This window comes from Bos mutus, chromosome 19 (genome assembly GCF_027580195.1).
Source record: "Bos mutus isolate GX-2022 chromosome 19, NWIPB_WYAK_1.1, whole genome shotgun sequence".
Lineage (NCBI taxonomy): Eukaryota > Metazoa > Chordata > Mammalia > Artiodactyla > Bovidae > Bos > Bos mutus.
Window position 1 is genome coordinate 34,444,344 of NC_091635.1, and position 27,948 is coordinate 34,472,291.

Below are 27,948 nucleotides of genomic sequence, written 5' to 3' on the forward strand. Positions count from 1 at the left end.
GTTAATCAGCGGCCGCACTGTTCAATCACCAAGTCTGGGTACCACCAATAAACAAAGATTTATTTGGAAATTTCCAAACCTGCCAGATGTGGCGTTTGCCAAGCCCTCGGCCCACCCTCCTTACCAGGCTCCAAAGAGCAGCAACAGTCCTCCCCATCTCCCACTGCCCTCCACCGAGCACACTCACACCCATGCCTCGGGCCACGCCAGAGAAATTAGGGTGCCCTCTCCCTAGGAGGCGTTACCCCCTGGGCCCAAGAACCGGGGTGGCAGCCCTCTGGCATCGCAGGAGATGATGGCGGCCAGAGCCGCTTGCATAGATTGAGAAAAGAAAATGAGGAGGGACCCCCAAGTAGGGCTCCCTGAAAACCCCCAACACATCCCTATAAAAAAGTGGCTCCCGCATAGAAAATCCTGCTCCACAAATAGTGCAAATAACCCGAAGGAAAGGAAATTACCAGCAGCAAGGCTGGGCTGGTAGGAATGGCAAAGAACTTTGGTTTGGAAAGGCTGGGAAGAAAGGGAGCCGTGCCCCTCTTCCTCTCCCCGCTCCCTGGAGCCAGCATGGACACTCGCCCCAAGGGCGTCTGTAAACAAGCAAAGCCAGGGGCCTTTGGTTCCAAAAGGTCTTGGTTACAATGTCAAAGCAGAGCCTCCAAGTCCTTCTCGGGCCTGCCTGCAGGGGGCATAGGAGGCCTCTCGTGAACCCAGTTAAAGCCAATGTGTAAGTAAAAGGCTTTGGAGGACCAAGCAACAAGGAATCCTATCACTACACTTAAGAAACTAAAGCCGGGGAGCCGAGGATGACTGGACGTGCCCCTCACCCCCTCGTTATCCTATGTGTCTGCGCCCCAGAGGGTGGTCCCCTTCCAGGCTGAGGGTGTGGCTCCAGTCTGGGAAGAAAAGAAGGGGTCCCTGAGCAGTTAGGTCAGGCGGATTCCCAGCACCTGTTCCAGTTCCTGCCTTCGCTGCTGCACCTGGAGGAGGGACAGACCAGCGGCTCAGGCCCGGCTGCCCACCCTGCCCTCCGGTGTGCCCTCCAGGCCAGCCAGGGCAGAGCCGCCTCACCTTGGCAAAGATGTGCCTCCCCACTGCTTCCTGGGCCCAGGGCTGGTGGTAGAAAGCTGCTCGTCTCTCCTCCTCCGGGTTCCCAATCACATCAGTGATGATCTGTAGAGCGCCAGGAGGAGAGCTGAACACGATTCCCACCCCTGAGCCAGAAGAAGGGTGCTAGGGACAGAACCCCCAGAGCTTAACGTGGGATCACCCTCAGGAAAAAGGGGCACACCTTGAGGTCCCGGCGCTGGGAACGGAGCCACTCCTGGATGAAGTCCTGGGGGTCAGTGCTAAAACTGAGCATGAAATCCCTCTGGGTCTTCAGCTGGTTGATGGACTCAATAGTCTCGTGGATCTGGGCAAAGGGGTACGTGTCAGACTGGCTCCCACCCCGACAAGATCCGCTTCCAGCCCCAACCCCAAAGGACTCAGGTCTCATCCCAAGGTGCTATATAAATGGAAATGCCCGACACCTGCCCACGCTCACTGGGGCCCAGAGGAGGTTGGGGCCCACCTTGACATCAAGGGAGGCGATCTCCTGCTGATTGGTGGTAGAGGCCAGAAAATTGCTCATCTGGGCCTTGAGCGGGTCATCCACCTCCACATCAATGTCGTAACAGGCTGTCTTCTTCTGGTCGTTAGGGTCCACGCTACACGGCACACGGGAGAGGGAGCTAACTTCCCTCCCACCCGCCCGGGGCCAAACCACACACACCCAGGGAGCAAGAAACCAAACGTGCTGCTTTGCTTTGGCTTTAATTCAAGCCAAAGGTAAACTGCCCTGCGAACAGCCTTCCTCCCCTTCCCGTTTACCTGATGACGTGGTTGATGACAATGGGGTCTGGATGCTGCAGCAACCCCGCCAGCTTCATGGGAATCTCAGAGAAACGTAGTCGGCCGCAGCTGAAGATCTGGGGAGGGCGCCAGAGGGTGGGTGACGCCCCGGCGGGCACACGGGGCAGTGGCCCATCCTGGGGCGGTGTGGCGCGACAGCAAGGCGGGGGCCGGTGGGGAGGGGGCGGTGTCCCCGCTAACCTGGCGGAAGTAGCGGTTGCAGTTGATGTACTCGCGCTCGTGGCCGTCCTGCAGCTGGTTGTGTTTGATGTAGAGCCACAGGGCCTGCATGATGGCAGCCCTCGTCTGCGTGTGCACCCCTAGCAGCCTCGCCAGGCGGGGGTCCAGCTTGTACTGCGGGGGCTGGCATGGACAGACAGGAGTCAGAGGAGGGAAAAAAAAACCCAAAGCAGACTAGGGCAGGGACAGGAAGGGTTTACGATAGGCACCTGCCCCTAGCCCCAGACGAGAGTCCCCGCGACCCCAGACGTGGCCTCAGGGCACTTGTCACCTGATGATCCAGCATGAGCAGGAGGGTGCACTTGACGTTCAGGTCTCCGGGCCGTTTCACCTGGAAGCCGTCTGTCTCCTGGGTGGTGGGCATCCGGTGCCACTGGCAGGAGGAAGGGGAGTCAAGCTCATCACCAAAGGGGCGGGCAACATACGCACCTGGCCCTGCGAGGGGACTGAGGCCATTTCTCTGCCCACCTGGCACGGCACCCTGTGCTCCCGAGCCCCAGGCCCGCTCTCACCTCCACCAGGTGGTTGTCAGGCCCGTACAGTTCCTTGTCCAGCTCGATGACAAGGCTCTTAAAGAAGGAAGAAAACTTCCGCTTCTGTTTACTAGGCTGGGGATGTAAAAAGGGTGAGACGTGTGCCGCTGAAGGTTCGAGCCTAAGCCACATACTAAGCCCTGAACAGAGGAGTACTGTTTCAGTCCTAAAGCTCAGGGTACTGAGGATTCTCAGGCCCCAAAAGAAGCGGGGAAAAGTGAGACCTGAGGCACGGAAAGGGGCCTGAGGCAGCCCCGCTGTCAGTCAGTAAAGGACCGGAATTAGCAAGGGCACCCCTTCCTCAGGACACTCTATTGCCATCTGCAGGAAAACCACTGTAACAACCACACAAACCTCCCACCTCTGGACTGGGTGCTGTGCCCTCTCCCTCCAGCAGGATGACCCCGGAAGTGCCCAAGTGTCTGGCCCAAGTCTGAGACCCACACACACCACCACCCCTCCAGACACCTCCTTCCCCAACTCACATCGTCCAGCAGTTTTCCCTCTACTCGGAGTTCCCAGGAAGCCACCTTGTCCCCTGCAGGGGTTCCTCCGGGGGTCCCTGTGGTTCCTGCAGTGTCACCTTCTGCCTTGCTGGGACTGAATGTATTGGAAATATAGATCCGCAGCTTTCGTTTTTGCTAAAGAAAGACAACAGGTTAACTAGACAGTGACCAGCTGCTACCCAATCCTCCCGTCTGAACTCGTCTCACACCCATACAGAGGGCTGTGGGTCAGGCCCCTAGTGAGGCCCTGGGAACTGGGCGAGGATATCTCATCCCTCACCTTCAAGGGACTCACAACTTTATGGGGAAACAGATGCAGTACCAACAGGTCCAATACAGGGGGATCGGTGGTATGACAGACGCACAGAGGGTGCTATCAGAAGTCGCTGGCTCATAGTTTAAGTGAAACTCAAACACTCATCATGGCCACAGAACATCATCTCCTGGAAAGCCTCCACCATTCAAGGAACTGTTATCTAGATAAAATTTCTCTAGGGACAGGGAAGAAGACAGGAACTATCCTTATCTACCCTCCAGCTTTGCCTTTCAAACGTCTGACCATGATGTATAATATTAATGCTTTAAATTACGATCCAGGATCTGCACATATATGCAAATACATAAAACAAAAATGTCATAATTCCTTTGCTACTGTGAAGTTTTATCATTTCTACAACCCTAATGTTCCATTAAAAACAGGCTGGCCTCACCACATTAAAGCAAATTCATGCTAAATGGGCTGTATCCTATAGTGTAAAACATCCTGCTCTAGCCCATCTGAGACCCTCACTTGGCCCCTGGAAAACAAGGCCAGGGAGAGGGAGAGAAGCTTGGCAAGGCCCAGGAGCGGCTGGGGCTGCACACACCGTCAGAGGCTTTTTGATGGCCTCCTGGATCTCCATCCGCTTTCTAGCAATGGTCTGGTCCAGCTTCCGTTCAAAAGCCAAGAGGTCCATGTACGCCTGAGACTCTGGAACAAGCTCCCGAATCTGGAGGTGTGGAGGGAGCAAGGATCCATCAGCTCATTTCAGCTGCAGCTCTAGCTCCTTCCTCACTTCCTCCCTCGCCCCAAGGTGAGGGGAGACTGAGTCCACCCTCAGCCAACCAGCCCTTGGGTGGGCCTCGTAGGCCCTCTCCCAACATACTCACTCGCTGAGGTAGAACTTTATCTGCCATCTTCCTCCTCTTTAACCTAAGAGGACAGAAACCCAATGAAGAGGTCCATGGTCCAAAGGACCTCCCCGCCTCCCCACCGCTCCAGTCCCCAGGACCTTCCCAAGACAACCAGGAGTCTTCCTCAGTCATCACAGCCCTTAGGACACGCGGAAACCCTGTTACTGCCAGAGCTACGCTAGAAGGGAAGAAGAAACAGGATGGTCTTACCCCCGGCGCTGGGCAGGCATCGGGGGCTGGGCCTGAGGCACAAGCAGGCGTTTTCGGAATGGGTCCATCATGGTGGGTGGCATGCCAGGTCGAAGTGGAGCAGCTGTGCCAAAGGGGGAGCCGGCAGGGGGTCCCACCTGCAAGCCAGCCATGGGCATCCGGCTCCCTGGGGACATGCCAGGCCGCTGGGGGAAGTGAGCCAATGGGGATGCATAGGTCAGGGGTGGGGCCCAACGGGGCCCGTAACCCATTCCTTCCATCCCTCTCCTCGGCAGGGTCCAGTCCTGAGCAGCACACGGCAGGGCCGCCGAGCCCGGGCAGGAGTGCCAGGAACAAAGGGGAGCAGGCGCCTGAGAGCAGGAGTGTAAACCACACCTGCCCCGCCCCCTTCAACCGCCCTGGCAGCCGTGCCAGCGAATGAGGCCCGCAGAGCCCAGGGGGTGGGAGGAGAACCCTGCCTGAAGGGAGAAGAAGGGCCTGGGGGAGTTTTTCAGGGCCCATCGCCACTTGCAACCACCTTCTGGCCCCAGCAACACTCTGCCTGGCTCCCTGGACCAGCCGGCCTCAAGGCTCTCAGATGGTCCCACCGAGCACTCCATCCTCTCCTCCCCCAGCTTAAGGCAGAAGCCGGGGGCAGTGTTGTAGCCAGGCGGTAGGCTGTGGCTGTGATGCGAGCAGGATGATGGGGCACAGCCCCAGTGCCCGTCCCCGTCACCAGCCTGGTGGTGAGACTGAGCAGGGAACGGCAGTCCAACAGGCTGGCAGGCCCATCGGCAGCGGTACCCCAGGTGAGCAAGCTGCAACAGGATGGCTTGGAGCCTGTCCCGACGGGTGGGGGCGGCCTCAGGCAGAGTACACAGGCCATCTGGTCGCCATATGGCCCCTACTCTACTCACCATCCAGAACTGGACCCTTCTCTCACCTCCCTGCTGCCCAGCCCCCAACCTCTAGGCCTGAAGACTCCAAGGGGAAGCTGTGGCTCCCCAGTGGTCTGCGGAAGGGAGAGCAGCTGGCATCTGGCCTCTGCCTGCGGTCCGCACGCCACCTGGTGGCTGGGGCTGCTTGGCAATGCCAAGCTGGAGAATGGAGATAAGATTAGCCTGGGATGCAAGGATCAAAGTCTTAGGATCAGCAGAGGAAGCTGGGTGGGAGGTGGCTCCTTTCAAGGCCTGCAGAAGGGATTTCCCACTGAGGTCCGGCTCCCCAACATTACTGTGGAACCCACTGGGGAGGAGCCCCCACTCCCTTCCTCGTGGCTGCTGCTGCCTGCAAGGCCTGTTTGGCAGCTCTGCCTCGCACACACTGTCCCTGGCAGCTTCACAGGGCTGGCCCCAGGGCCCAGATTATGCAACCAGCACAACCAGCCAACCAAGCCAGGCTGGGTGGGGATTCACACCAAATCAAAGGACCCCCGCCCCCCCCAACCCCCTTCCCCGCCAGCATCACAGAGATGAGATTCCTGCTCCAACTCTTCATCCAGCACTCATCCCACGTTCTCACCAAGGACGGTCAGATTCTTGACCAGAGGCAAACACAGAGAAAAACATAAGAAACACGACCCAAAGACAGGGGGAGGGGAAAAGGAGTCGGGTGGGAAGGAAGCGTTTGGGAGGATGGGGTTCAACGTGGGGGGCTCTGTCAGGGACCTCTGGAGTCCTGCCACAAGTCTCCTCATCAGGAGGAGGCTCCTCTGAGCTGCTGAGAGGCAAAGACAGCCTGCTTCTCTGCCTTAATGAGCCATAGCTACACAGCTAGAGATGCTAGGAAAAAAAAACTCAGGGTGGTCACAGCTGAGAGCCCGGCCCCCTCGCACCCTAGACTCCAGTGTTTCCCACCAGTGCCTGAGCTGAGGGGGTGGAACGACTGAGGCAGGGAACCTGCAGAGTGGGAGGTCCTGAGCACCACGCAGCCCGCCTAGGCAGGTGCTCCCGGAACAGGAAGTCCCAAAACCAGGCGGCACAGGCCTGGCCTAAAGGAGGCCTGCGAGGCCCCCCAGCTCGCCCAGGGCCCCAGGCTTCTCCCGAGGGGGTAAGGGGCCCCTGGAAAGGCGGCTTACAGTTCCTGCAGTCCCAGCTCAGCCTGGCCAAGCTCCACACCTGGGCTCTGAAGCACCAGTAATTCCTCCTCTTCTAAAAAAACAACCCAAGACTTAAAAAAAAAAAAAGACCAGAGCCCTGATCTCTTAGGCTCCCTGACCCCTTTCCTGCAGCAGGGCTAGGGAGGCCTGGCTCCACGCCCTGAGCCTCAGATGTGAGCAGTAACGTCCTCTCCCTCAGCCTAGCACAGCCCACGTCCTCAACCGGACTCTGGCTCCACCGCCCACGACAGCAGGGGTGGGAGGCCAGGCTGATGCTGCCGCCTCCAGTCTGGCCCCTGGTGCCTCTGAAGGCTGGGCCTAAGGACCAAGAAGAGAACCTACCTCTGCAGACATACAAAATACCTTCAACTCTCTGGTGTGAACCCAGCAATCTGTGTTCTTTGCGGGGGGCGGGGGAGGGGGTGTAGTGGTGTTTTTTTTTTAATTATGTTTTCATTAAGCTCCTTAGTAGACCGTCACCCACAGCTTGAAACACTCTGCAAGGAGGTGGGGTCATCACTTCCCTTCCGTCAGTAAGCTCCCCTATTTGCCCCACGTGAGCTTGAGAGCCTCGCTCCTCCAGCTCACCTCACATGCCCCAGCAGAGACACACCCCCTGCTCCTCAGATCTCAAGTCCCTTCTCCCAGAAGTCACATAACTGGACTTGGAAAGAGGCCACACAGGATCCTCCTTGAAGTCAGCAGACGTGAACTGGGCCCTCCCTCCCCAGACATCTATCTTTACTTCTGCACCCCTCCCCCTACACGTACACACATGCCCCTTCCCTGGAGGAGGAGGAGGCCATGAGAAGCTGCAGGGGAAGCCCAGGGAGGCAGAGGCTCCGTGCCTTCCTCAAGGTCCCCTCTCCTGGAAGCCTGGGGTACCCAGCCAGTTCGCTCAGCCTTGCCACAGGTCCAAGGCCACTCCCTCAAAATCATCCTGGAATCCGTCCTCTCAGGGATTTCCCCAGGCTTAGGAAATTAGAGAGGTTCCTATCCAGTTCTTGGAGCCTTCCCCGGGGCCAATGGCCCCCAGGGAGGCTCCTCAGCTAACTCATCTAAGAGCTGGAATGACAGACACAGGGATCCCTCAGTGACACTCTGGGCCCATGAATCCCCTGGAGTGAGAGCAAGATGGGAAAGATGAATCCCAGCTGGAGTCTTGGGGACCAGGTCTGTCTCTGTCAATAGCCAGATCCTTGGTTCAGAGAGAAGAGGGAACATGAGGAGCAAGGAGGAAAAATCACCATCCCAGTGAAGCATCTCTTCACAAAGTGGGGACCCAGGGCTCCTACTCTATGAGGATCCACTTACGGGACCTCTACCTGGGGGCGAGAGGGAGAGGAGACATGAGAATCTCCCAGGTGCCCTGAGAGATTAGCAAGACGTCAGTGTCAAGTGCTAGGGCACACAGACTGGGATATGTCCTTGTTTAGAACCTAAAGGCTAATTAAAAGTGGAGAGGAGGGCGGGGGGAAAAGGATGAGGGCAACTCCCAAGCATTCTGGGGCAATCAGAAACAATGGACTTAGGGACTGATAAGCCCACCCCCAGTGTCAGGCTGATTCCTCACACACTGACCCCGCAGTCTCTTGATGGCCTTTGAAGCTGCAACCCGAGAAGTCCTCTGCAAAGCCAGACCCAGAAGGGGTCAGACAGAACCCTTTGAAGCAACTCTCTGCAGGCTCCTCCAGCCCCAGACCAGCAGTACTCAGTGGTGCCTCTCTGTTCCTCCAGACTAATCAACTCCTGGACACTCTGACACCAGGCAGAAAGCCAGAAAGTCTGTCCAAAATGGGCTAAGCTTTCCTCCTTCCTCAGGCCTGTCCACGACCCTCTCTGATCTAACCTAGAGGCATCCCTGTGTGAAGGTGCCAGGGCCTGGCCCAGGAGTAGATTCCCCTTGCACGGGGTGCAATCCCCAAGCTCTGCCTTCTGTGCCCCTGGGAAGCCAGGCCCTTCTTCCTCCTCCTTAGCAGCTGGGAGCCATCTCAGACACGCTAAAACTCTGCCAGTTCCCAACTAGGGGGAGAAAAAAAAACCCAGAGCAGACTTGGAGTAGGACCAAGACCAATGCAGGGTAACCCTGCTTTCTCAATGAGGGCTCTTTCCCAAAACTTTCTCATCACTTCCCAGGACCCTTTACCCGAGAATCTATACTAGATCTCTCATTCTCACTAGCTTCGACTACGCCTCCCATCTCTCACTCAGAATCCCTGTTCCAAGGAAGATCCCGAGACGCTCCCAAATGCTTCAAACCCTCCACCCGAGTCGTTCTTACATTCTCCCTCAAGTCCTCCACCACCACCTGGCCGAGCCCGAGGGTCCCCAGCCTTGCCCCCCACCATGCCCCGTGAAATCCACATGCAGAGCCTCTGTGCCCCCTATTCAGGAGGCTGCCCCAGGGCCCTCACTCGAGGCCCCCTGACCCGGGAGTGCTCGCTGCGCCACCCGCCCATCCGCCCTCCTCACCTGGTACTGCGCCGCCGGGCCCGCGGGGCCCATGGGGCGGAAGGCAGCGGCCCCGGGGCCCCCCACGCCTCCAGCCGGCCCGGGCCCCCTAAGCGCCGGTCCGGGCAGCATGCCGGGTCCCGCCGGCGGAGGCGGCGCTCCCAGGGCCGCGGCAACCGCGCCGCCGCCAGGGCTCAGCGGGGGCAGCGGGAACCCGCCCGCGCCACGGCCCGACATCGCTCCGTCCCGTCCGGCGGTGTCTTAGTCCGGACTCGGGGCTCCGCGCTGAGTTCGCTCCGCGCTGAGTTCGCTCCGCACTCCGTGCTCCGGGACTTTCCGATCTAAATTCCGGGTTCTGGGGCTTGTTGATCCGGATTCCGGGCTTTCCTAATCCAAGTTAGCGAGTTCTTCAGAAACCCACTTTGGGGCAGGGCCGATCTTGATTCCGGTCCTGCCCGGAAAATTCCGGATCCGGGATCCGCTACGGGCCCGCTGCCTCCCCGGGCCTCCGAGGTTTGGCCGCCAGCGTCCAGTTACCCAGAGGCGGTAACTAACTCCCTGCCCCGCCTAACCCAGCCCAGCACTAAGCCCCGCCTATACCTAGTCGCCCAATGCGAGGATGTCTCCTCAAATCCCGCCCCTCGCGAGACCCGCCCCCAACAGGCACCGCCCCTAACCGCCGGCCCCGAAGCCCCGCCCACATCCCTTGGGTCGGCCCTCCACCGGAGGGGCGGGAGCGGAAGGGGCACACGGAAATGCCGGGGGAAGGGGGGCAGAGGTCGAAGGTCAGGAGGTAAGAGTACGGTGTAAGAGTAGTTGCTGATTTCTCATCGGTGCAGTCGAATCCCCGAGGTACCGGGTCACGCTCCCTAAAAAAGTTTTGTCCTCGTTTCTACGTTTTTAGAATTAAAGACAACGAGCTTCTCTCTGCGGCAGGGCAGCTGCCAACTTGACTTTAAAAGCCAGAGCTGCCAACGGACTTGGCTGCTCCGGACCCGATCCACTGTGTGAAGGGTTGAATTGGCCAAGCGCCGAGCTCTTATCGCATATTTTGAATGTGCCTCTGCCTCCCATTAAGGAAGCCTAGTAATAACTTTAATCCACAAGAGGTGTTTCTAGGCAAAGGAATTTTGCATTCCGAGAAGACTCCTAGAGTTAAATAAGGTCTGTCTCCAAGATTTATAGCGACTTTCAAAACTTCAATACTTTTTCAGAAATCAGCCCTATGTCAGAGGTACTCAAAAGTGCTTCAGCCTTGCCAGGTGTTCTGTGACTTTCCATGATACAGACCAGTGCTCCTCAAACTCTAAGGAGCATAAGAAACACCTGGGCTTTTGTTTAAAATGCAGACTATGATTCTGTAAGCTTGGGTTCTAGGCTAGGGATCAAGATTCTGCATTCTTAACAGGCTCTCAAGCAATGCTGTTGCTACTCAGTACACGAAGATAGAATTTTTCATATAAGTTCTCTGTTTTATGTTTTCATCCCCAACCAAGTCTTGCACCAAAGCACCCCAGATCCTGTTCATAGTGCAACCCTTTTTTATTAGTTCTACCCATCTCTACTTCCTGGTAGCTTTATCCTTCAGTGATCGACCCTGCTGTTGCTGCTGCTGCTCTCCTGTCTTCTCAGAGATCCCTCTCCTCTTTCTCCCTAAAAGTGGGTTACCTTCGAGTCTGAGAACAAACCACTGGAATTGTTCCACCAGGGCCCCTCCCCACCACTGCAGAGTGGGTAAAGAATTCTTGACAATGCAGTTGATGTCCATTTCAGCCCTTTCAAGCTGCTAGAGCAACAGCAGTTCCAGAGGAAGTAGTAGGGGTGAATCCGCTGGGGAGCTATTCCAGACTATCCTTGCCAAGCCACCCCCCTACACATACACACACACAACTACTGGATCCCTGTGCTGTATTCAGAAAAAGACCTCCCAAATAATTCTGGTACAACCCTCTGTGTATGTGTAAACAAGTGAATGATCTTCAAGTGCAATGAGATAAAATGATAATGTCAGCAATGAGTTAATTGCTATGAAAAAAATATCCTCAAGGTTTTAGGGGGAAAACATATATCTAAGACATGGTAGAAATTGAGAAAGATTTCCTAGACAGTAGGCAGAGAATAGCTAACATTTATTAAGCATTTACTACACATTACCTCATTTAATCCCTGCTGCTGCTACTGCTGCTAAGTCACTTCAGTCGTGTCCGACTCTGTGTGACCCCATAGACGGCAGCCCACCAGGCTCCCCCGTCCCTGGGATTCTCTAGGCAAGAACACTGGAGTGGGTTGCCATTTCTTTCTCCAATGCATGAAGTGAAAAGTGAAAGTGAAGTCGCTCAGTCGTGTTGGACTCTTAGCGACTCCATGGACTGCGGCCCACCAGGCTCCTCTGTCCACGGGATTTTCCAGGCAAGAGTATTGTAGTGGGGTGCCATTGCCTTCTCCGCATTTATATACATTTATATACATTTATATATATATACAATGTATATAATGTAAATACTACTTTTACATTTGTTTTAGAAATCAAGGCAGAGAGATTCAGATACTTGCTTGTTCTTCCTGTGATGGTGCTGAGATTTAAATCTGGTTCTAATCTGACCTGAGAATCCACAATCCAGGCACTTAGCCACTGTATATGATTTCTTGTTGGTAGTTGTTATTGTTCCATTACCTCTGGTCTGTTATTACCTGCAGAGGAACAGTGCTCCCACATTCGTGTCTGCCATCACCTTCACTAGTGGGTTTTAAACCCACTGGGGTCCTTTGGGTTTCTCAGCGCTCTTGTGGAGAGCTGAAAGTGAGGTTGAGAGGGCTGAGCTAGGAGTTCCTCCCTTGCTCCGCCTCCATATCCCTGCTGTGACCAAGGAGCTCTACTTTTATTGTTTTTTATGTTGAGTGACCTTGAAAAGATATCTTTGGCAGAAAAGGTTCCTAAAATGTTAAAAGCCAATGGCGCACAGAAAAGTCTATAAACATGGCACAATCGACTCTTTATTCTTTGTCCTCCTCATATCTCTATAGCTTTATTCCCCAACAATATCCCATGAATTCTACCATCAAACCACACTGAACCTGCCCTTCCCTGAACATGCCTTTAATGCTGTGGTTCTTCTATGATGTCACTAAAATGTAAGCTCGTTTAAGCTGGGGACTTTTTCGCTGCTGTGTCCCCACTGCCTGGAACTATACCTGGCATAGAGTTAAGTACTCAATACATATTTATTAAGTGAGTAAGTGTTCTTCCCCAGTTCCCTGCTATGCAACAGTCTGTTTATTCTTCAAGACCAACTCAAATGTCACTGCCTCTAGAAGTCTCCATCATTTCTGATCCTCACCCACCAACACTGTAAATCTAAGAGTACTCATCCTATTGTGCTGTGACTTTTGTGTGGGGCTCTGTCTCCATCCACACACTCCTGCAGTGTGAACTCCAGGACGGTGCAGAAACAATGCCTGCTCAGGAAATAACTCTAATAAAAGTTACCTCTGCTTCCCCATCCCAGAACTCTGTTTCAAGTTGTTTCCGATCAGGAGGTAATCCATCAGGACAGAAGGTTCAGTAAAACCAGCTTAACCATAACAGTTCTGAAGGCAGGAGGAGAAGGGGATGACAGAGGATGAGATAGTTGGATGGCATCACCGATTCAGTGGACATGAGTTTGAGAAAGTTCCAGGAGATGGTGAAGGAAAGGTAAGCCTGGCATGCTCCTGTTCATGGGGTCACAAAGAGTTGGACAAGACTGAGTGACTGAACAACAACCATAATAGTTAACTTTGACTCAAATCTTTCTTGAGCTTTACAGTCTCACTCCTGTGGACGTATTGCATTGACTTGTGACCCTCCACCTGAATTCCTGGATTTTTCTTTGTTTACTCCCTACTCAGATCTTATCCTTACCTTGACTCTGATGGGTCGCCAGGGTTGATTCACTTCATACTAACTCCTGATGTTTAAGCCTTAATCATAAGCTCTTCTGATTCTGGTTAAGGCTATATTGATCCTAACTAGCTATTTAGCCTCTATTAACAAGTTGCCCTGAGTCAGGTATTGCCAGTCCCAGGAATAAAAAGCAGGTAAGAGAGAAAGAGGGGGTCTCCCAGGTAGCTCAGTGCTAAAGAATCTGCCAGCAATGCAGGAGACACGGTTTCAATTCCTGGATTGGGAAGATCCCCAAGGAAATGGCAACCTACTCCAGTATTCTTACCTGGAGAATCCCATGGACAGAGAAGCCTGGTGGGCCACAGTCCACTGGGTCACAAAAGAGTCGGACATGACTTAGCAACTAGTCAACAACAAAAGGGAGAGAGAGAGAGTCTTGAGGGATCAGGGAGGCAGCAGATTTGGAAAACATAGAAATCAAGTAAAAAAGTAGTCAAATGAGAGACACAGGTACAGGAAAGGATAGCTCTCTAGCTGGGGTTTCTTCTGCTTTTGTCAGGTTCAGACCTGCTGCTTCTATAACCCAGTCACGTGACCATGAACCACCTGAACCAAAGCAATTCTACATCTGAAGGCATGACTTCTCCACTTCCCTAGGGAAAGCACCATTCATAAAAAGGAAGGGTGGGCTGGAGTCAGCTCACTTGCCAAAATTCAATTCACTAAGTGATCATTTTATAAAATTATCAGAACTTTAAGAACAGCTATATTTACATGACACAGCTATTTTTATTACATGGGATTATATAAACAACCTTAAACATGTTGAAGCTTAAAATTTTAATTGAAGAAATTAAAGTTAAGGATGATATGCTGCTGAGGAACTGGAAAAAGCATAGTAAAAATATGAGCATATGACAATATAGAAAATGACATTCAAAAGTACCTGAAAAAAGTAAGCTGAAAAAAATTCTGCCAACTATAAGTGCTGAAACTTTTATTTCTCACAAGCAGTGATTAGGAAGTTGACTTGGTACCACTTTGCAGAAACAGTTAACATAAATGAGCAAAACTATTCAAAGCCACAAAAGAGAAATGAGGGTGGCTTGAAGAGGTTACTGTGCTAGAGCTTATGAACTAGCCTTACATTTGATATGCATTAACCAGGAAAATAAATTTGTAAAGGACCAAAAACAAAAAACAGTGAACATGCTAAAAATTAGGTAAAGCAACAGAAGCATCACATCAGAAATACATTTTGCTAGAAATAACATACTAAAGTAATGTGTTAAAAAACTGAAACATTCTCACGTGAAACTGAAATTTGTTTACTAATACTGAAAAAAAATAAGAGTTTTAATGTAGAATATTAAGTATTTCTATGTGTTAAGTCGCTTCAGTTGTGTCCAACTCTTTGCAATCCTATAGACTATAACCAGCCAGGCTCTTCTATCCATGGGATTCTCCAGGCAAGAATACTGGAGTGGGTTGCCATGCCCTCTTCCAGGTGATCTTCCTGACCCAGGGATCAAACCCGAGTCTCTTATGTCTCCTGCATTGGCAGGCGGGTTCTTTACCACTAGCACCACCTGGGAAGCCCCAAATGTTTCTATAATGACTTTTTAAGACGTTTTGTTGAATTATGATTGACAATCAACTTCACATATTTAAATTGCAGCTTGATAAATTTTGATATATACTCTATTTTCATAAACTCTTTAAAAATACTTATTTTTTTAAAAATTTACTTATTTATTTAGTTGCACCGGGTGTTAATTGCGGCACAGGGGATCTTCGGTCTTTGTTGCCTTATGCAAACTCTTTAGTTGTGGCATGTAAACTCTTCTTTGCAGCACGCGGGATCTAATCCCCAACCAGGGATTGAACCCAGGGCCCCTGCATCAGGAATGCAGAGTCTTAGCCACTGGACTACCAAGAAAGTCCCTATTTTCATAAACTCTTTAAGTTACTCTATAACTTCAGACAAACGAAATATTTCTTAAAATATTCCCATGAAAACAAAATAGAAACCTATCAATTAAAACTTCTCAGAAATCTCCAAATGCTTTAAAAACTGCTGCTGCTAAGTCACTTCAGTCGTGTCCGACTCTGTGCGACCCCATAGACGGCAGCCCACCAGGCTCCGCCGTCCCTGGGATTCTCCAGGCAAGAACAGTGGAGTGGGTTGCCATTTCCTTCTCCAATGCATGAAAGTGAAAAGTGAAAGTGAAGTCGCTCAGTAGTGTCCGACCCTCAGCGACCCCATGGACTGCAGCCTTCCAGGCTCCTCCATCCATGGGATTTTCCAGGCAAGAGTACTGGAGTGGGGTGCCATTGCCTTCTCCAAAAACTAGCCCATACAATAGTAATTGTTGGGAACTTTATGAAGAGGCAAAAGAAATACTTCTTTGAAAAATAGTGTTAGGCCTTTTGAGTCATCTGGGGTTAGGATAAGTTGAAAGTATGTGTCTGACAAGCACAAATCTTCCACTCTCTCCTACTTTTAGAGGACACCAAGGGTGGGGATGATGCACCAAGCTTGTTGCCTAAAAGAGGGTGGTGGTGATATCTTTTCTTGACAGATCCAGATTCTCATCCTCGCCCCTACCTTTGGCAACAATGGATGAGGAAGCAGAGGGAAAACGGAAAGCAGTCAAAGAGGCTGGCATCATAAAACTGGAAGTCTTCTTAAGGAGTTACATCACACCTCCCCACAAAGAAAATTAAGGTATGAAATCACCACTCTTCACAGACTCCTAGCTCACTCAATTACTAAATATTTAGTGCATGCTATGTGCAATCACTGTTCTGAGTGCTAAGGTGACAGCAATAAATAAGATAGATGAAAATCATGCCCTCGTGTTTTGACACAAGATTCTAGAGAGAGGAATTCCTTGGTGGTACAGTGGATAAGAATTCACTTGCCAATGCAGGGGACACGGGTTTGATCCTTGCTCGGGTAAGATCCCACAAAGATTCCACATGCCACGGAGCAACGAAGCCAGTGCGCCGCAACTACTGAGCCTTCTCTCTAGAGCCCTCAAGTCACAAGTACTGAGCCCATGCACCACAACTAATGAAGCCGGTGTGCCTGAGAGCCCATGCTCTGAGATGAGAAGCCCGCGCGCAAGGAAGAGTAGCCCCTGCTCACTGCACCTGGAGAAAGCCCTGGTGCAGCAATAAAGACAGAGCACAAACAAATAAAAAATAAATTATAAAAAAATATTCTAGAGAGAAAATAATAAACAGGTAAACAAACAGATATATATGGTGGTGTACTAGTGAATGTCTACCAACCATTTCTCAGAAAAATACAGTCAAACCCTAATTTGTAACCTCTAACAATTTCAGTGATATATATGTATCATACATATATGTATATATAATATACATATACTTCCATTATAATAAATAATGGAAAAGAATATGAAAAAGAATATACATAGTTTATTCTATATACATGAATATGAATATATCCAGAAACTAACACATTGTAACTCAACTATACTTCAATTAAAGAGTTTTTGGTTTTCAGGTAACCAGCCAACATCACTAAATGCAGACTTGGGAAGAGAACAGCTCACCCATTTAAGTTGGTCGCTGGATATTTAGCTCAAAGTCAGGTAGTGGTAAGTGCTATAAAGAAAAATAAAGCTCGGCAGTTTGAGTAATCAGGAAAAGCCTTTCTGAGATTGGAAAAGGAAAAAACTAATGACCATTTATTGCACACCTATGTTTAGTGTCAAAAACAATGGTAGGCACTTTCATATAAACAAACTAAACGCCACTCCTGTTGGCAGAGGAGGACACTGTAAGTTACCTACATTTCCCGTAGTCCTAAAGCTAGTAAGATATTCATGGACAAAATTGTTTAGCCTCAAAGCTTTTCTTCTATCCAACATTCTCCCTGACACTGTGAGTAGGGAAAGAGAGGAGGTAGTGGTACTAGGTAGTACTAGGGTACTAGAGAAGTAAGCGCTCCAAAAAAACCTTCCAAATCTTCAAATTTCACTCCATCAAGAAACTCAGCCCACGGCTTAGGATCAGACCAGTGGTTACAGGAGAGCCAGAGCCGCAAAAGGATGCCGAAGCAAATGGCCTAATTTCGGCTCAGGGAAAGGGTTTTGAGACACGACCCTCCGGAGACGTTCCACGTGGAAGTTGACAAAAGGGTGTCAGGGTGGAAAGAGGCAACAAAGTAAGATTTATAAGCTCACCCCAGTTTTTTTTTGCTTATTGATAGGACCTGACTGGGGCAGGTGGGGAGCAAGGGCGCACGCATATTGGGTAGGAAGTGAAGCCTGAACCAATATTTCTCTCAAGCGTGTTACTTCTATGTGGGGAGTGGGCTACAGAAACGGGAGCAGGCACTGGCAGGGCATCCCTTTCCCAGTCCACCCAGGAAGAGCCGGGAAGAGTCCCAGTTGGGCTTCGTGCGAGTCACTAACTTAGACACAACGCCAAGCCCGCGCTGAGGACCAAGGCAGGAACAAAGCTGCGCGCGCAGCCCACTCCCGCGCGGGAGTCCACCTGTTCAGGCCGCACCACCCCTCGAATAGGCAGGGCTGCCTACAATCCCTTGTTTTCCTTATAGGGCCATTACTTGCTACAGCGACCGTTTACCTTTTGTTTTCACGTTGTTTTATGCAGTAAGCATTACCTTGAGTCAAATATGTGCTCTCTGCCAAGCAGGATACAGGCAACCCTACTTTCATCTTCTCCGTAACCCCCTTCGGTCGTCTTAGCTTCCTGCCTCAGCCAACCCTCGCTAAGCTTTTGCGCAAACGTCATGGGTTTCTAGGCAGAATAGGCAAATCCTCCGGCTAGGAGCGTCGTCTTGCGCCCTCGCCCGGCAGTGCCTACCAAACGGTCTGAGCGCGTGGCCGGCTCTTGAAGGCGTAGCGGGCGAAGCCGCGGAGCTGATAGAGGAGCGGCTGGAGCAGCGAGGAGCGGCCCTCAGTGAGATTTTAGGTCTTGTTTTCTTCGTTTAGATTCCTGCCGGGGTCTCCTCCCGGCTTTCCTGTCAAATTTTTGGGGGTCTGACCTCGGCTTTCCTGTCAAATTTGTGGGGTTCTGACCTCTTGGCGGGCTTTGCCTCCTCACACTTGGGAATCGTTGAGGAGCGTTCACTGAGTATATTTCCCACATAGTTAAATTTTTTAAATACTATATGCTTTTAAAGGCCTTCAGGGCCTGTGGGGCAGTGCACACGCTTCTCAGGAAACTCCATCTGAGGCAGAACTGACCTTTATACTCTCTTATACGAACGATGGGCACAGCCCCTCACTCACATATTTGTCAATATATATTTAGTTCATTCGTTCATTTTATAGTCGTTGAACGTCTGTAACCGTTCTGGGTGGTTGGGATCCATCAGTGAAAAAGGCCTTGCCCTCAGAGGGCCCTTACAGTCCAGGCCGGAAGTAGACCGGACTCCCAGGCCTAACGGATCAGGAGGAGGGTGTTAGAAGGTGGTGACGCTGAGGGAGAAGATAGCAGCCGAAGCGTCCGAGGGTGTGCTGGGATACGGCCTTGGAAGCTCGGGCTTGTGGGTCTTGTTGCAAAGATACATTGAGCTGGGTGAAGCAGTGTTCAGGGAGGAAGAAGTGAATTCCAGGCAGAGGCAAGAGAGAGTGATCAAAGAGTAGGATGTGACTCAATCTGTATAAGAAACTGCAAATACCCTTGGAATGTAAATGGATAGTGAGCATCCCAAACTTGGGCAGGAAGTCCAGTTCAGCTACACAGCCAAAGCCATCCAGCATCCCTGAAACCCTGCACTGGAAGGGCGGAGTTCTAACCACTGGACCAGGGAAGTCCCGCCCACCATTCTCCTCGCAGCCTTTTAGTGGCTGGAGTACCTGCCTGTGTACTCCCTCCCAATAGCGCTCAGCAGAGTATATTGTTATTTGTATTTACATTTGTCTTTCCCACTAACTCCCAGGAATTCTTATGTAATAGGATAAATCTTGGTAACTTCAACATCTTACTACAAGCCTGGCTCAATAATTGTTTGCAGAAAGAATGTATGAATATAAATATAAGTAGCCCCAATTGGGGATTTTGTACTTTTTTCACAGAGCTGTTATTACTCAAAACTCTTGTTTTGAGATTTCCTTCACAGTCTGATGTTACTTTATTATCTCTTCCATGATAGGACATCTTCCTTTGAAAGAGACGTTAAGTCACTCAAAGTTAAGTTTGGGGAATAAGATGAGTGAATAATATCACTTTTGCACAAAGAATAATAGAATAGCTTAATAAAGAGACTGGTGTTTCTTATGTAGCTTAAAATCTAGTTCTAGATCACTTTCCAAAAATTTTTTAAATAATGGTGTCGTTACTGGATTAAATTTATAGCCTGCAGAAGTGATTGTTTTGGATGTTAGTGTTTACTTGGGAGGGTAAATTTTGATAAGCCTATTGTTTTATGTGTGAATAAAAGAGACCGAAAAAACCCTCTTTCAGACCAGCATACTGGTAATGGTAGTCTTGTACAAAACCTAATGTATGAAAAAATGCAGAATTATAGGGCTGTCATTTGTTTATGGAATACGCATGATGTGCTAGAAACTGTGCTAGGTGCTGCAGAAGCAAGGTAATAAAATTATCTTTTGTTCTTAAGGAATTCCAGTCCCATGGATGGAGGAGCCTGGTGGGCTGCAGTCCATGGGGTGGCTGGGAGTCGGACACGACTGAGCGACTTCACTTTCACTTTTCACTTTCACACAATGGAGAAGGCAGTGGCAACCCACTCCAGTGTTCTTGCCTGGAGAATCCCAGGGACGGGAGAGCCTGGTGGGCTGCCGTCTATGGGGTCGCACAGAGTCGGACACGACTGAAGTGACTTAGCAGCAGCAGCAGTACAGTTATGATTACATCATTAAAATAACCCACTGAGGTGAACTATATTTTAAGGTAGATAGCTTCAGAAATCACTTTTGGAATCAAGTGTACAGATAATGTGTAAAGGGATTATGAAGTAAAATAGCATTAGTCAAGAAATTCCTTTCTTAAAAGAAATTAGCTTGAATTGGATTTTGAAAGAAACTCTTGGTATAGATTGACAGAGAAAAGAAGTGGACGTTTAAGACTTGACTCAGCCAAAGTGCAATCCAAGTGTTGCTTGGTGAGCCTGGAGGCAGATCAGAAAGATGGATTATTTTGAGGGATATTTCATGAAGCCTGATGAAACATTTCTCCCATAAGAGAACAAGAGTCTAGTGAACATGTTTTCTTGATTCTGGGTCACTTTCCACTGGACAGGGCCAGATAAACACTGCCAAATTTCATCTCTCTAAACCTCATTTTTCATATTTCCATGCTGACAGCCATTTTCTATTGACTCAAATAGAACCAAACATGTAAACAGATAAGTGCAGCACAAACTGATACAGGAGTCTCACTTAACCTAATACCCCTTCATTATTTCCCATATTTTCCTGTTGTCTTTTTGCTGTGTACATAAACCAAACTGAAATGGATAGATGAAAGAATTTCTTTTAATACAGCCACAGCACTGATACTCTTGCTGCAGTTTCTCCAGACCCTGTAGGTTGTCAGGAAAGGAGGTAACTTTTAACAGTATCAAAGAAAGAATTTCCTACTTCCTTTTCCTCTTTATTTGGTCACTTCCTCCAGCATTGCTGCTTTCCTTCTTCCTCTCCAGCTTTTGGCCCTTCTCATCAGGATGGAAATGCTACTGTTTGGTGTCTGGGCCTTGCTGGCCTTGATCCCTGACCCAGGTGAGTCTCTTTGAGAAGGTTTCTTTAGCTTCTATGGGCATGATTTTTAGCAACACCATAGTTTCCATAGGGACACTAATGGAGAAATCAATCCCTAGAAGATGACAAGGCGGGGAATGGTGGTAGAGTCAGGATTCTAACTTGTCCTTTTAGGGCCCTTTTCTTGTCCTGTCCCCTGTTCCTGTTTATTCAGAGTGGGCTTCCTATTCTCTAACCTGTACATGGGTAGACTAGGCTCTGTATTCTCTTTAAGTCTTGTGGTCCTCACCAGAGACTTCGGCATGTCTGGTTGACCTTTTCAGGAGCCCCAGAAGAGCGATTTGAGGTTTCTGTTTGGCCAGATCAGGCCCTTGTAAAGTATGGACAGTCCCTTATGGTCAACTGCAGCACTACCTGTCCAGACCCAGGACCCGGTGGAATTGAAACCTTATTAAAGAAAACCCAGGTGGGCAAAGGGCCTCAGTGGAAGGAGTTTCTGCTGGAAGATGTCACACAGAATTCCATCCTGCAATGCTTCTTCTCTTGTGCAGGGATCCAAAAGGACATAAACCTTGGCATCACTGTGTACCGTGAGTGGAGCCGAGGGCTGGGGAGGAAGGGAAGCGAGGGGGAACGTGACTACTATGCCTTACATAGGGAATAGTTAGAGAATTTCTTTTAGGGGAGAGAATTGGGGCCCTTACTAAAGATTTTTGTCATACAGTAGGGATTCTGTAGCCAATTATTTCTGTTTCCCTTTGGTGTAGGCTTTTAAATTAGGAGCAGACCACAGAGTGCATCCTGGCATCTGGGCTTGAGAATATGTTCAGATACAAGAGGCATATGCTAATGATGCTGATCTGTAAATTACAAAAAAAAAAAAGGTGTAAAATTAGTGTTGAATTGTCACAAATTCTTAGAATAAATAGGGATTAGAGAAAAGAGGGTCTTTATAGGCTGTGGTAGTTGGAGAAGTCTCCACAGAAAAGGAGGCTCTTAAACTTCACCCCTGTGTATGGTTAGGATTTGAAGTGATGGGAATGGGTAAGAAGAATCTTTCAGGTGAGCAAATAGCATCGGCAAAGATGTAGCCATGAGTGTGGCCTCTGGGGTTGGAGCTTGGTTAGCTATGGTAGAGTTTTCATGTGATGCCCAGGAGCTTCTCAGATGCTGCTCACACCTCGGAAGCACTTCGGGTAAAAGACAGAAGCTCTCCAGAATGGCAGCAAAGGGGCCCCTCCAAAGCAAAGGGGCTCTCCAAAATGGCAAAGCAAGGGGCCTCTCAGCAGTCACATGTCTTGGCTCTGACTTTAGCCCCCTTCGATGGGAAGAAGCCTGACTCATCCCATCCAGGGCAGAGAGCTGATGCTGTTCATCAGATGGTCTAAGAGTAGCAGTCCTACCTTCTATCACAGGCTTCCTGTCCTCTTACTTTCTCTCTGGAGAGGTAAGTATCCTTCTCTCATCAAACCTATCTCTTGGTCTTAAAGAGCCACCAGAGCAGGTGATTGTGGAGCTGCAGCCTGCGTGGGTGGCCGTGGATGAAGCTTTCACGGTGACATGTCATGTGCCCAGTGTCACACCCCTGGAGAACCTCACCCTCACCCTTCTCCAGGATGACCAAGAACTACAGCGGAAGAATTTTAGGAGCTTAGCTATGGCTTCCCAGAGAGCTGAGGTCACCATCAGTGTCAAAGCCCAACGGGAGGATGACAGGTGCAATTTCTCCTGCCGTGCAGAACTGGACCTGAATTCACATGGTGGGGGGCTCTTTCACAGCAACTCAGCCCTCCAGGTACTCCGAATCTTTGGTGAGTCAGAGCCCAGGTGTGGAGGGAATCCTGGGGCTCATTTTCCTCATCTTACCTTGGCCTTTAGGACTCATTTCCCATATGGTTTAGGATATGGGTGGAAGAGTAATTGAGCTTCTTTACTTGAGTTTTAAACTCACTGTGGGGAACAGAGAGCTTTTAGCCGCACTCCCTACATTGTGGGGTCCTATGCAATTTATCATGGCCTTTCTCCTTTCTTCCCTTCTCTTCATTTCTTCGCAGAATTTTCTCAGAGCCCCCAAATCCGGGTCTCTTCACTTCTGGAGGTTGGGATGGCAGAAACGGTGAGCTGCGAGGTGGCTAGGGTGTTCCCAGCCGAAGAGGTAATGATCCACATGTTCCTGGGAGACCAGGAGCTTAGCCCCTTTCTCTTCTGGGAGGGAGACACAATATGGGCCAATGCCACCGTTCGGGCCATGGAGATTGGTGATCAGGAGCTGTCTTGCCTTACATCTCTGGGTCCAGTGGAACAGAAAACAAGCCAGCCAGTGTATGTCTATAGTAAGTGACCTGCCTCTTCCCTTCCCTTGAAGGTTCTCTGCCATTGAAAACTTCCAGAGTAAAGGCTTGGTTATTCAGCTGCAGGTGTCCCCATGAACCTTTGCTTGGTATACTCCAAAGTGAACTCTGGTCTTCATCTTTCTCAGATAAGTGCAGGGATGCATTGAGGCAGCACTTCTATCCAGCCTTCACCCTGTTTCTTTAGACCATCCTACTGACAGAGTGATTGTGGACGCTTGAACTTATTCCTAGGTACAGTGATTTGAGGTGAGAAAGAAATCCATAAGATGAAAAGACATCTTGTTCTCCTTGCCACAGAGGCACAGCCAAATAGGCTCATGTGGCATTTGTTACAGAGAAGTTCTCAAATTTCCAAAACCATCTCATTGCTCCTGCCAGTCAGCATAGAAGCAGTAATGGTATCCAAAGCCTTTCCCTTCTTGTCTGCCTACCCAAGGGGTACCACCAGCAGCTGAGTACAGAAGTCGCTGCCAGTTTTGAGAAATATGTTTGATTCTCTTTTTCCTTTCCTTACAGGCTTCCCTCCACCAATCCTAGAGATAGAAGAAATGTACCCATTGGCAGGAACAGAAATTAACGTGACCTGCTCGGGGCATATTTTAACATCCCCGAGCCCTACTCTGCGGCTTCAGGGAGCCCCAGATCTTCCTGCGCCTGGGGAGCCTGCCTGGCTTTCACTTAATGCCAGTGAGGAAGATGATGGCCGAAATTTATCCTGTGAGGCCTCTTTGGAGGTTCAGGGTCAGCAGTTGAGCAAAACCACTGTGATCCAACTCCATGTCTTGTGTGAGTAGAAGCCTGATCTTTCTTGTCAAAACATGGATTGTTAGTCTCACATTTCCAGAGATCTTAGCCAATAGCTGCATTGTTAGAGTTGCCACATTTTTCTCATTAAAAAAGAAAATCAAAGGAAAAAATAAAACGTAAAGCACTGCAAGCTTACCTTACTCATGGGAAAATGAGTAGGGAGAAACCTGGGGGAAACTGGAACAAAAGAGAAAGTGATCCGGCTGAGGGCCAAAGGCTGAGAACATAGGGAGTAAAAACAGCTGAAGCCTATGCTGAGGAGGGTGATTTCTTCATGAAAACTTGTATTTTGAAAAGTAGAAAAATCCTTGTCTCTAGGTTCACCTCTACCCATGATATCCCTCACAGAGAAGCAAAGATGAGGAGCAGGGACCCCAGGACCACCACTGAACAAGCTCATTTAGTATTAACCCATTAAAATGCCCTGTTGCATCTCAGATTCATCCAAGGAGGAAAAAGTGTAGTTCAAAGCAGGGAACTGACGGTCCTCCCCTTGGGAAAGGAAGCTGTTGGGTGGAGGGGACACATCATTTGGGTTAGGGGAGGGAGAGGGAGCTAATGCATGGCGGTCATGAGGAAACGTGGCACACTGAACTGACTCCTCTGGGGACTCTCTTTCCAGACAAGCCACGATTTGAGGAATCTGGTTGCCCTGGCAACCAGACCTGGCTGGAAGGGATGGAGCAGATGCTTGCCTGTGTCCCAAAGGGAAACCCGACACCGGTCTTGATATGTACCTGGAATGGAACAGTCTTTGACCTTGAAGTGCCACAGAAGGCGACCCAGAACCACTCTAGAACCTACTGCTGCACAGCCACCAACCAGCTGGGCTCTGTCAGCAAAGACATTGCGGTCCTTGTTGAAGGTGACTGCTGCTCCCCTGCTGCCAGGCCCAGGGTGGAGATCCCTCAGGGGGTTGGGATTCTTAGGAGACAAGAAAGAGCTCAGTGGGCTGGGGAGGGTGAGGCCGACACTTAAGCCTGGTGGGCTGAGGCAGGGTGATTCTCCTGCCTGCTAACCCTCCCAGTTCTCTTGTCTTCTGTGCTTCCGCAGGACTGGATGAAGGAATCAGTTCTACCGTCTTGGTGATTATTATTGTCGCCCTTGGAGTGGGTGTGATCACCGTAGCACTGTATCTAAACTATCGGCCCTGCAAAGTGGAGAGGAGGAAATTGCCCTATAGGCAGAAGGAGAAGAACAAAGAAGAGGAAAGCCAATTTGCTGTTCAACAAGCGGAAAAGCACAATGAACATACTTGTTAATTAGAAAGTTACTTGGTTGAGGCAACCTCTACCACTGGGGTTTCCTAAGGGAGGGAAGGAGGGGGTGGAAGAGAAAGGGAGACGTTATCTTCTGTTCTGTGGTCCCATAAAGCAATATTTCTGGTCCTCATCCTGAGGATCCAATCCAGCCACAAGCCCAGCTCCTGTAAGAATCCGGTCCCAGTGTTCAACTAGTGAGCGGGCCTTTTGCTCCTTGTGTGTTCATCAGTCCACTCTCAGATTCAGAAAAGAAGTGCCTTGTCATCCCCATTCCCACTGCCCTTTGCTCCCAAACATCAGATGGAAGAGATAGCCAGAAATATCTCTGAAATACAATGCATTTCTCATGCTTTCCTCATGACTAAATGGGAACCAATTTCTTAGTCTAGGGACCAGAGTTTGAAGGTAGTCAGTACCCAGCAAAGGGCTAGGAATCAAAAGCCAGTTCCCGCCTATATATTACACATTCTGGGCTCCCCTAATGGGGAATTCAGGAATACTGGCTCCAGAGCTGAGCTTAGTAACATCATTAAGGCTCAGTGGCTAGTTAGGCTTCAACTCCCTAACCATCTGCTGCGTTTCCTAGAAGAGTATACAGATCATAAGAAATTCCACATTGGGTCAGACAAGCAGCTTTCCTAGCCCAGTGTTCTGTCCTTGAAGTGGAAGATAGAGTTCTTCCTTGAAATTGGGCTCTAAACATCTCTGAATTACTCTTTAGAAATCCGTTACAGAGTAAATCATCTGAGTTCATATTAAACATATTTTTTTTTACCTGTACAAGCTCTTAGGGTAGAATCCCAATGTTTATTCTACTTTTCCATATATAAGTATATATTTTTATATGTCTGCAAACTTTCCTTTAAGCTTCAGGAGGACTCCTCATATGACTGTTCACCATATGATAGAGCTTGCTTTTCTGTTCATTGGAAAGATTATATTCAACCCTTAGAGAAGATATAAATATTTCTAAAACCAGTCTTTTCTCCCAAATCAGTTATATATGGGTCACTGAAGTGTTGGATATGATAAAAATAAAAGTGATTTTACATTATCTGAAAGTAGTTTTCTTCTGTGTGTGAAAGTTTTTATTAAGTCACATAGTTGCATTTTGAGTAAAATTTCTAAGAAAAGAATGTTCATAGCCAGCCCAGGGCAGGTGGTGCAGTAGTTCAGGAAGTAGCATTTTTGGCTTGCCTTCAAAACTAAAGTTCAGACTTCCAGATAGAGGGCAACAGCCTTCCCCAAATTGAAAACACCACCTAGAAAATACAGCAACAGGCATCAAAGTAAAAATAGTTTCATTCTTCCCAGACCTTCCCTGAGTCTGAGTCGTGGATTAGGTATAAAATAATCCTTTGGTTTTTATACCCACAAAGCAGTGGGGATATACTAGTGAACAAAGCCCTGTCCCTGCCACTGGAAGCTAGAGCTTGTCAACAGCAAAGCACAGTCCTGGGAATGGGGCTGCACAGACCCTTGGCAGAACACCCAACTCAGGGTCAAGGAAGGCTTCCGGGGGGAGCTGGGAAATACCTTGTTTGAATTTGTACAACAGCAACCCTCCAAATGACCTCCGCTTCCATTTTTCTAATTAGGCACTGCTCTCATCGTGTGAGTAATAGCAATTATCCACTTTTCTGAATTGAGCGCTTGGGGAAGTAAGAAAACAGGTTCGAGAAAGGAGTACAGAGTTACATCATCCAGGAATCTTTACCCACTTCAGTGTCTTGGAATCAGCTGCATCAGGTCTGTAGCTGTCATGTGCGAACCCCACCTCATGAGCCCAGAGCTCCATGGAACAGTGAATCCTAAACAGGAGGGAGGAAGGGGTCTTTCGGGCTCTTTGGTCCACCTTAGAGAGCCTGGAGGCTTAGCCTGCTCCTGCCTTTGCTTCTCACTGCCACGTGGTGTCACTGTTGACAGCGTCCTTCCCAGCCCATTCAGATCCAGATTCCCGGTGGGCTGCCACTGATCCTTCAGGGAGGATGATCTACTGTTCAGGTCCAGCTTAGGGGACACCTTGCGTGGGGTTCTTAGAGCAGGGTACTTTGGATGGCCTGTTCCTTAAGTCTCCTCAGATTTGGGTAGGCTCTTCCCCTTGCAGATTCGGAACTTCTATTTCCTTTCTCTGTCCAGAGGAGGTGGTCCCTCTTAGTCAATTCAATTCTTAAAGCACAAAGGATCTTCTTACATTTCTTTTCCGAAACAATTGAGCTGGTCTCTGCTCACCCTACTAAGGGCAGTGTCTCCAGGAGACCCCACACCCTGAAAGCTTTTGATCATACTCCTTTTCTGAAAATAGAGCAACCAGCTCACACTTAACTGCATTTATCCTGATTTTCTCCAGGTGAAGAGCTACCTTTAATACTCCAAAAGTTTACCCTGTTAGAAAAGTCAAGGTGACTTTCTTTTAGACCTGAGAAAACACAAATCTTCAGTGGGATAATAATAACATTTATGTAGTATACAACTATATTTGGAAAGAGATGACTTAGTGCTTATAAATACACTAGCACGGTGTCATATATGTGTATTTACAAGTATTAGCTTGTGCTATATAATGATGGTGATAATCATAATAAACTGAAAGCAAGAATCAGAAATCCATGACAGCCACTGTTTCTGTGTATGAGCAAAAGTCATACACATCATCAATACTTCCTTACTCTTTTTTCCACTGTGTTCTCTCTTCCTCTTTTTCTACTGTTTTCTTTCCTCTACTTTTTCCTTCTTTTTTTTTTAAGTTTATGTTCCCTAAGATTTAGAACTACTGGTAGGGTGACCAGTTGTCCTAGTTTGCATAGAGCTGAGAGGGTCCTGCAACATGGGTCTTTT

The 27,948-nt window shown here is 49.4% G+C and overlaps 2 protein-coding genes across 3 annotated transcripts; one reads left to right on the forward strand and one right to left on the reverse strand.

Annotated features, from left to right (window-relative positions):
* Positions 1–39: 39 nt before the first annotated feature.
* On the reverse strand, positions 40–9,631 carry SMARCD2 (SWI/SNF related BAF chromatin remodeling complex subunit D2). The gene is made up of 13 exons (XM_005911102.2): positions 9,102–9,631; positions 4,553–4,737; positions 4,319–4,361; positions 4,036–4,158; positions 3,149–3,304; positions 2,643–2,738; positions 2,402–2,503; positions 2,092–2,253; positions 1,870–1,967; positions 1,571–1,706; positions 1,289–1,411; positions 1,069–1,170; positions 40–977 (listed from the first exon to the last, which is right to left on the reverse strand). The coding sequence occupies exons 1-13, from the start codon at positions 9,315–9,317 to the stop codon at positions 924–926; spliced, it is 1,596 nt and encodes a 531-aa protein (XP_005911164.2). The 5' UTR covers positions 9,318–9,631; the 3' UTR covers positions 40–923.
* An 8,188-nt stretch (positions 9,632–17,819) lies between these two features.
* On the forward strand, positions 17,820–26,153 carry LOC102272263 (intercellular adhesion molecule 1). Of its 2 annotated transcripts, none has more exons than XM_070388863.1 (8): positions 17,820–17,922; positions 20,633–20,708; positions 21,011–21,277; positions 22,178–22,498; positions 22,742–23,020; positions 23,558–23,827; positions 24,471–24,713; positions 24,902–26,153. In XM_070388863.1, exons 2-8 carry the CDS (start codon positions 20,654–20,656, stop codon positions 25,108–25,110), a joined length of 1,644 nt encoding a protein of 547 aa, XP_070244964.1. In that variant the 5' UTR covers positions 17,820–17,922; positions 20,633–20,653; the 3' UTR covers positions 25,111–26,153. The 2 variants fall into 2 exon arrangements, with proteins under 2 accessions (XP_070244964.1, XP_005911162.2); XM_005911100.2 differs by having other exon boundaries at positions 17,828–17,922; positions 20,605–20,708.
* The last annotated feature ends 1,795 nt before the right edge of the window (positions 26,154–27,948 follow it).

Excerpts from the sequence above, each read along its gene's own strand:
- SMARCD2 (XM_005911102.2), bottom strand. The coding sequence starts at position 9,317 with ATGTCGGGCCGTGGCGCGGGCGGGTTCCCGCTGCCCCCGCTGAGCCCT. Across the intron at positions 1,412-1,570 it reads TCGCCTCCCTTGATGTCAAG|ATCCACGAGACTATTGAGTC; the intron begins GTGGGCCCCAAC and ends CCCTTTGCCCAG. Across the intron at positions 978-1,068 it reads GGAGGCACATCTTTGCCAAG|GTGCAGCAGCGAAGGCAGGA; the intron begins GTGAGGCGGCTC and ends TCCCTCCTCCAG.
- LOC102272263 (XM_070388863.1), top strand. The coding sequence starts at position 20,654 with ATGGAAATGCTACTGTTTGGTGTCTGGGCCTTGCTGGCCTTGATCCCT. Across the intron at positions 20,709-21,010 it reads GGCCTTGATCCCTGACCCAG|GAGCCCCAGAAGAGCGATTT; the intron begins GTGAGTCTCTTT and ends TGACCTTTTCAG. Across the intron at positions 22,499-22,741 it reads CCAGGTACTCCGAATCTTTG|AATTTTCTCAGAGCCCCCAA; the intron begins GTGAGTCAGAGC and ends ATTTCTTCGCAG.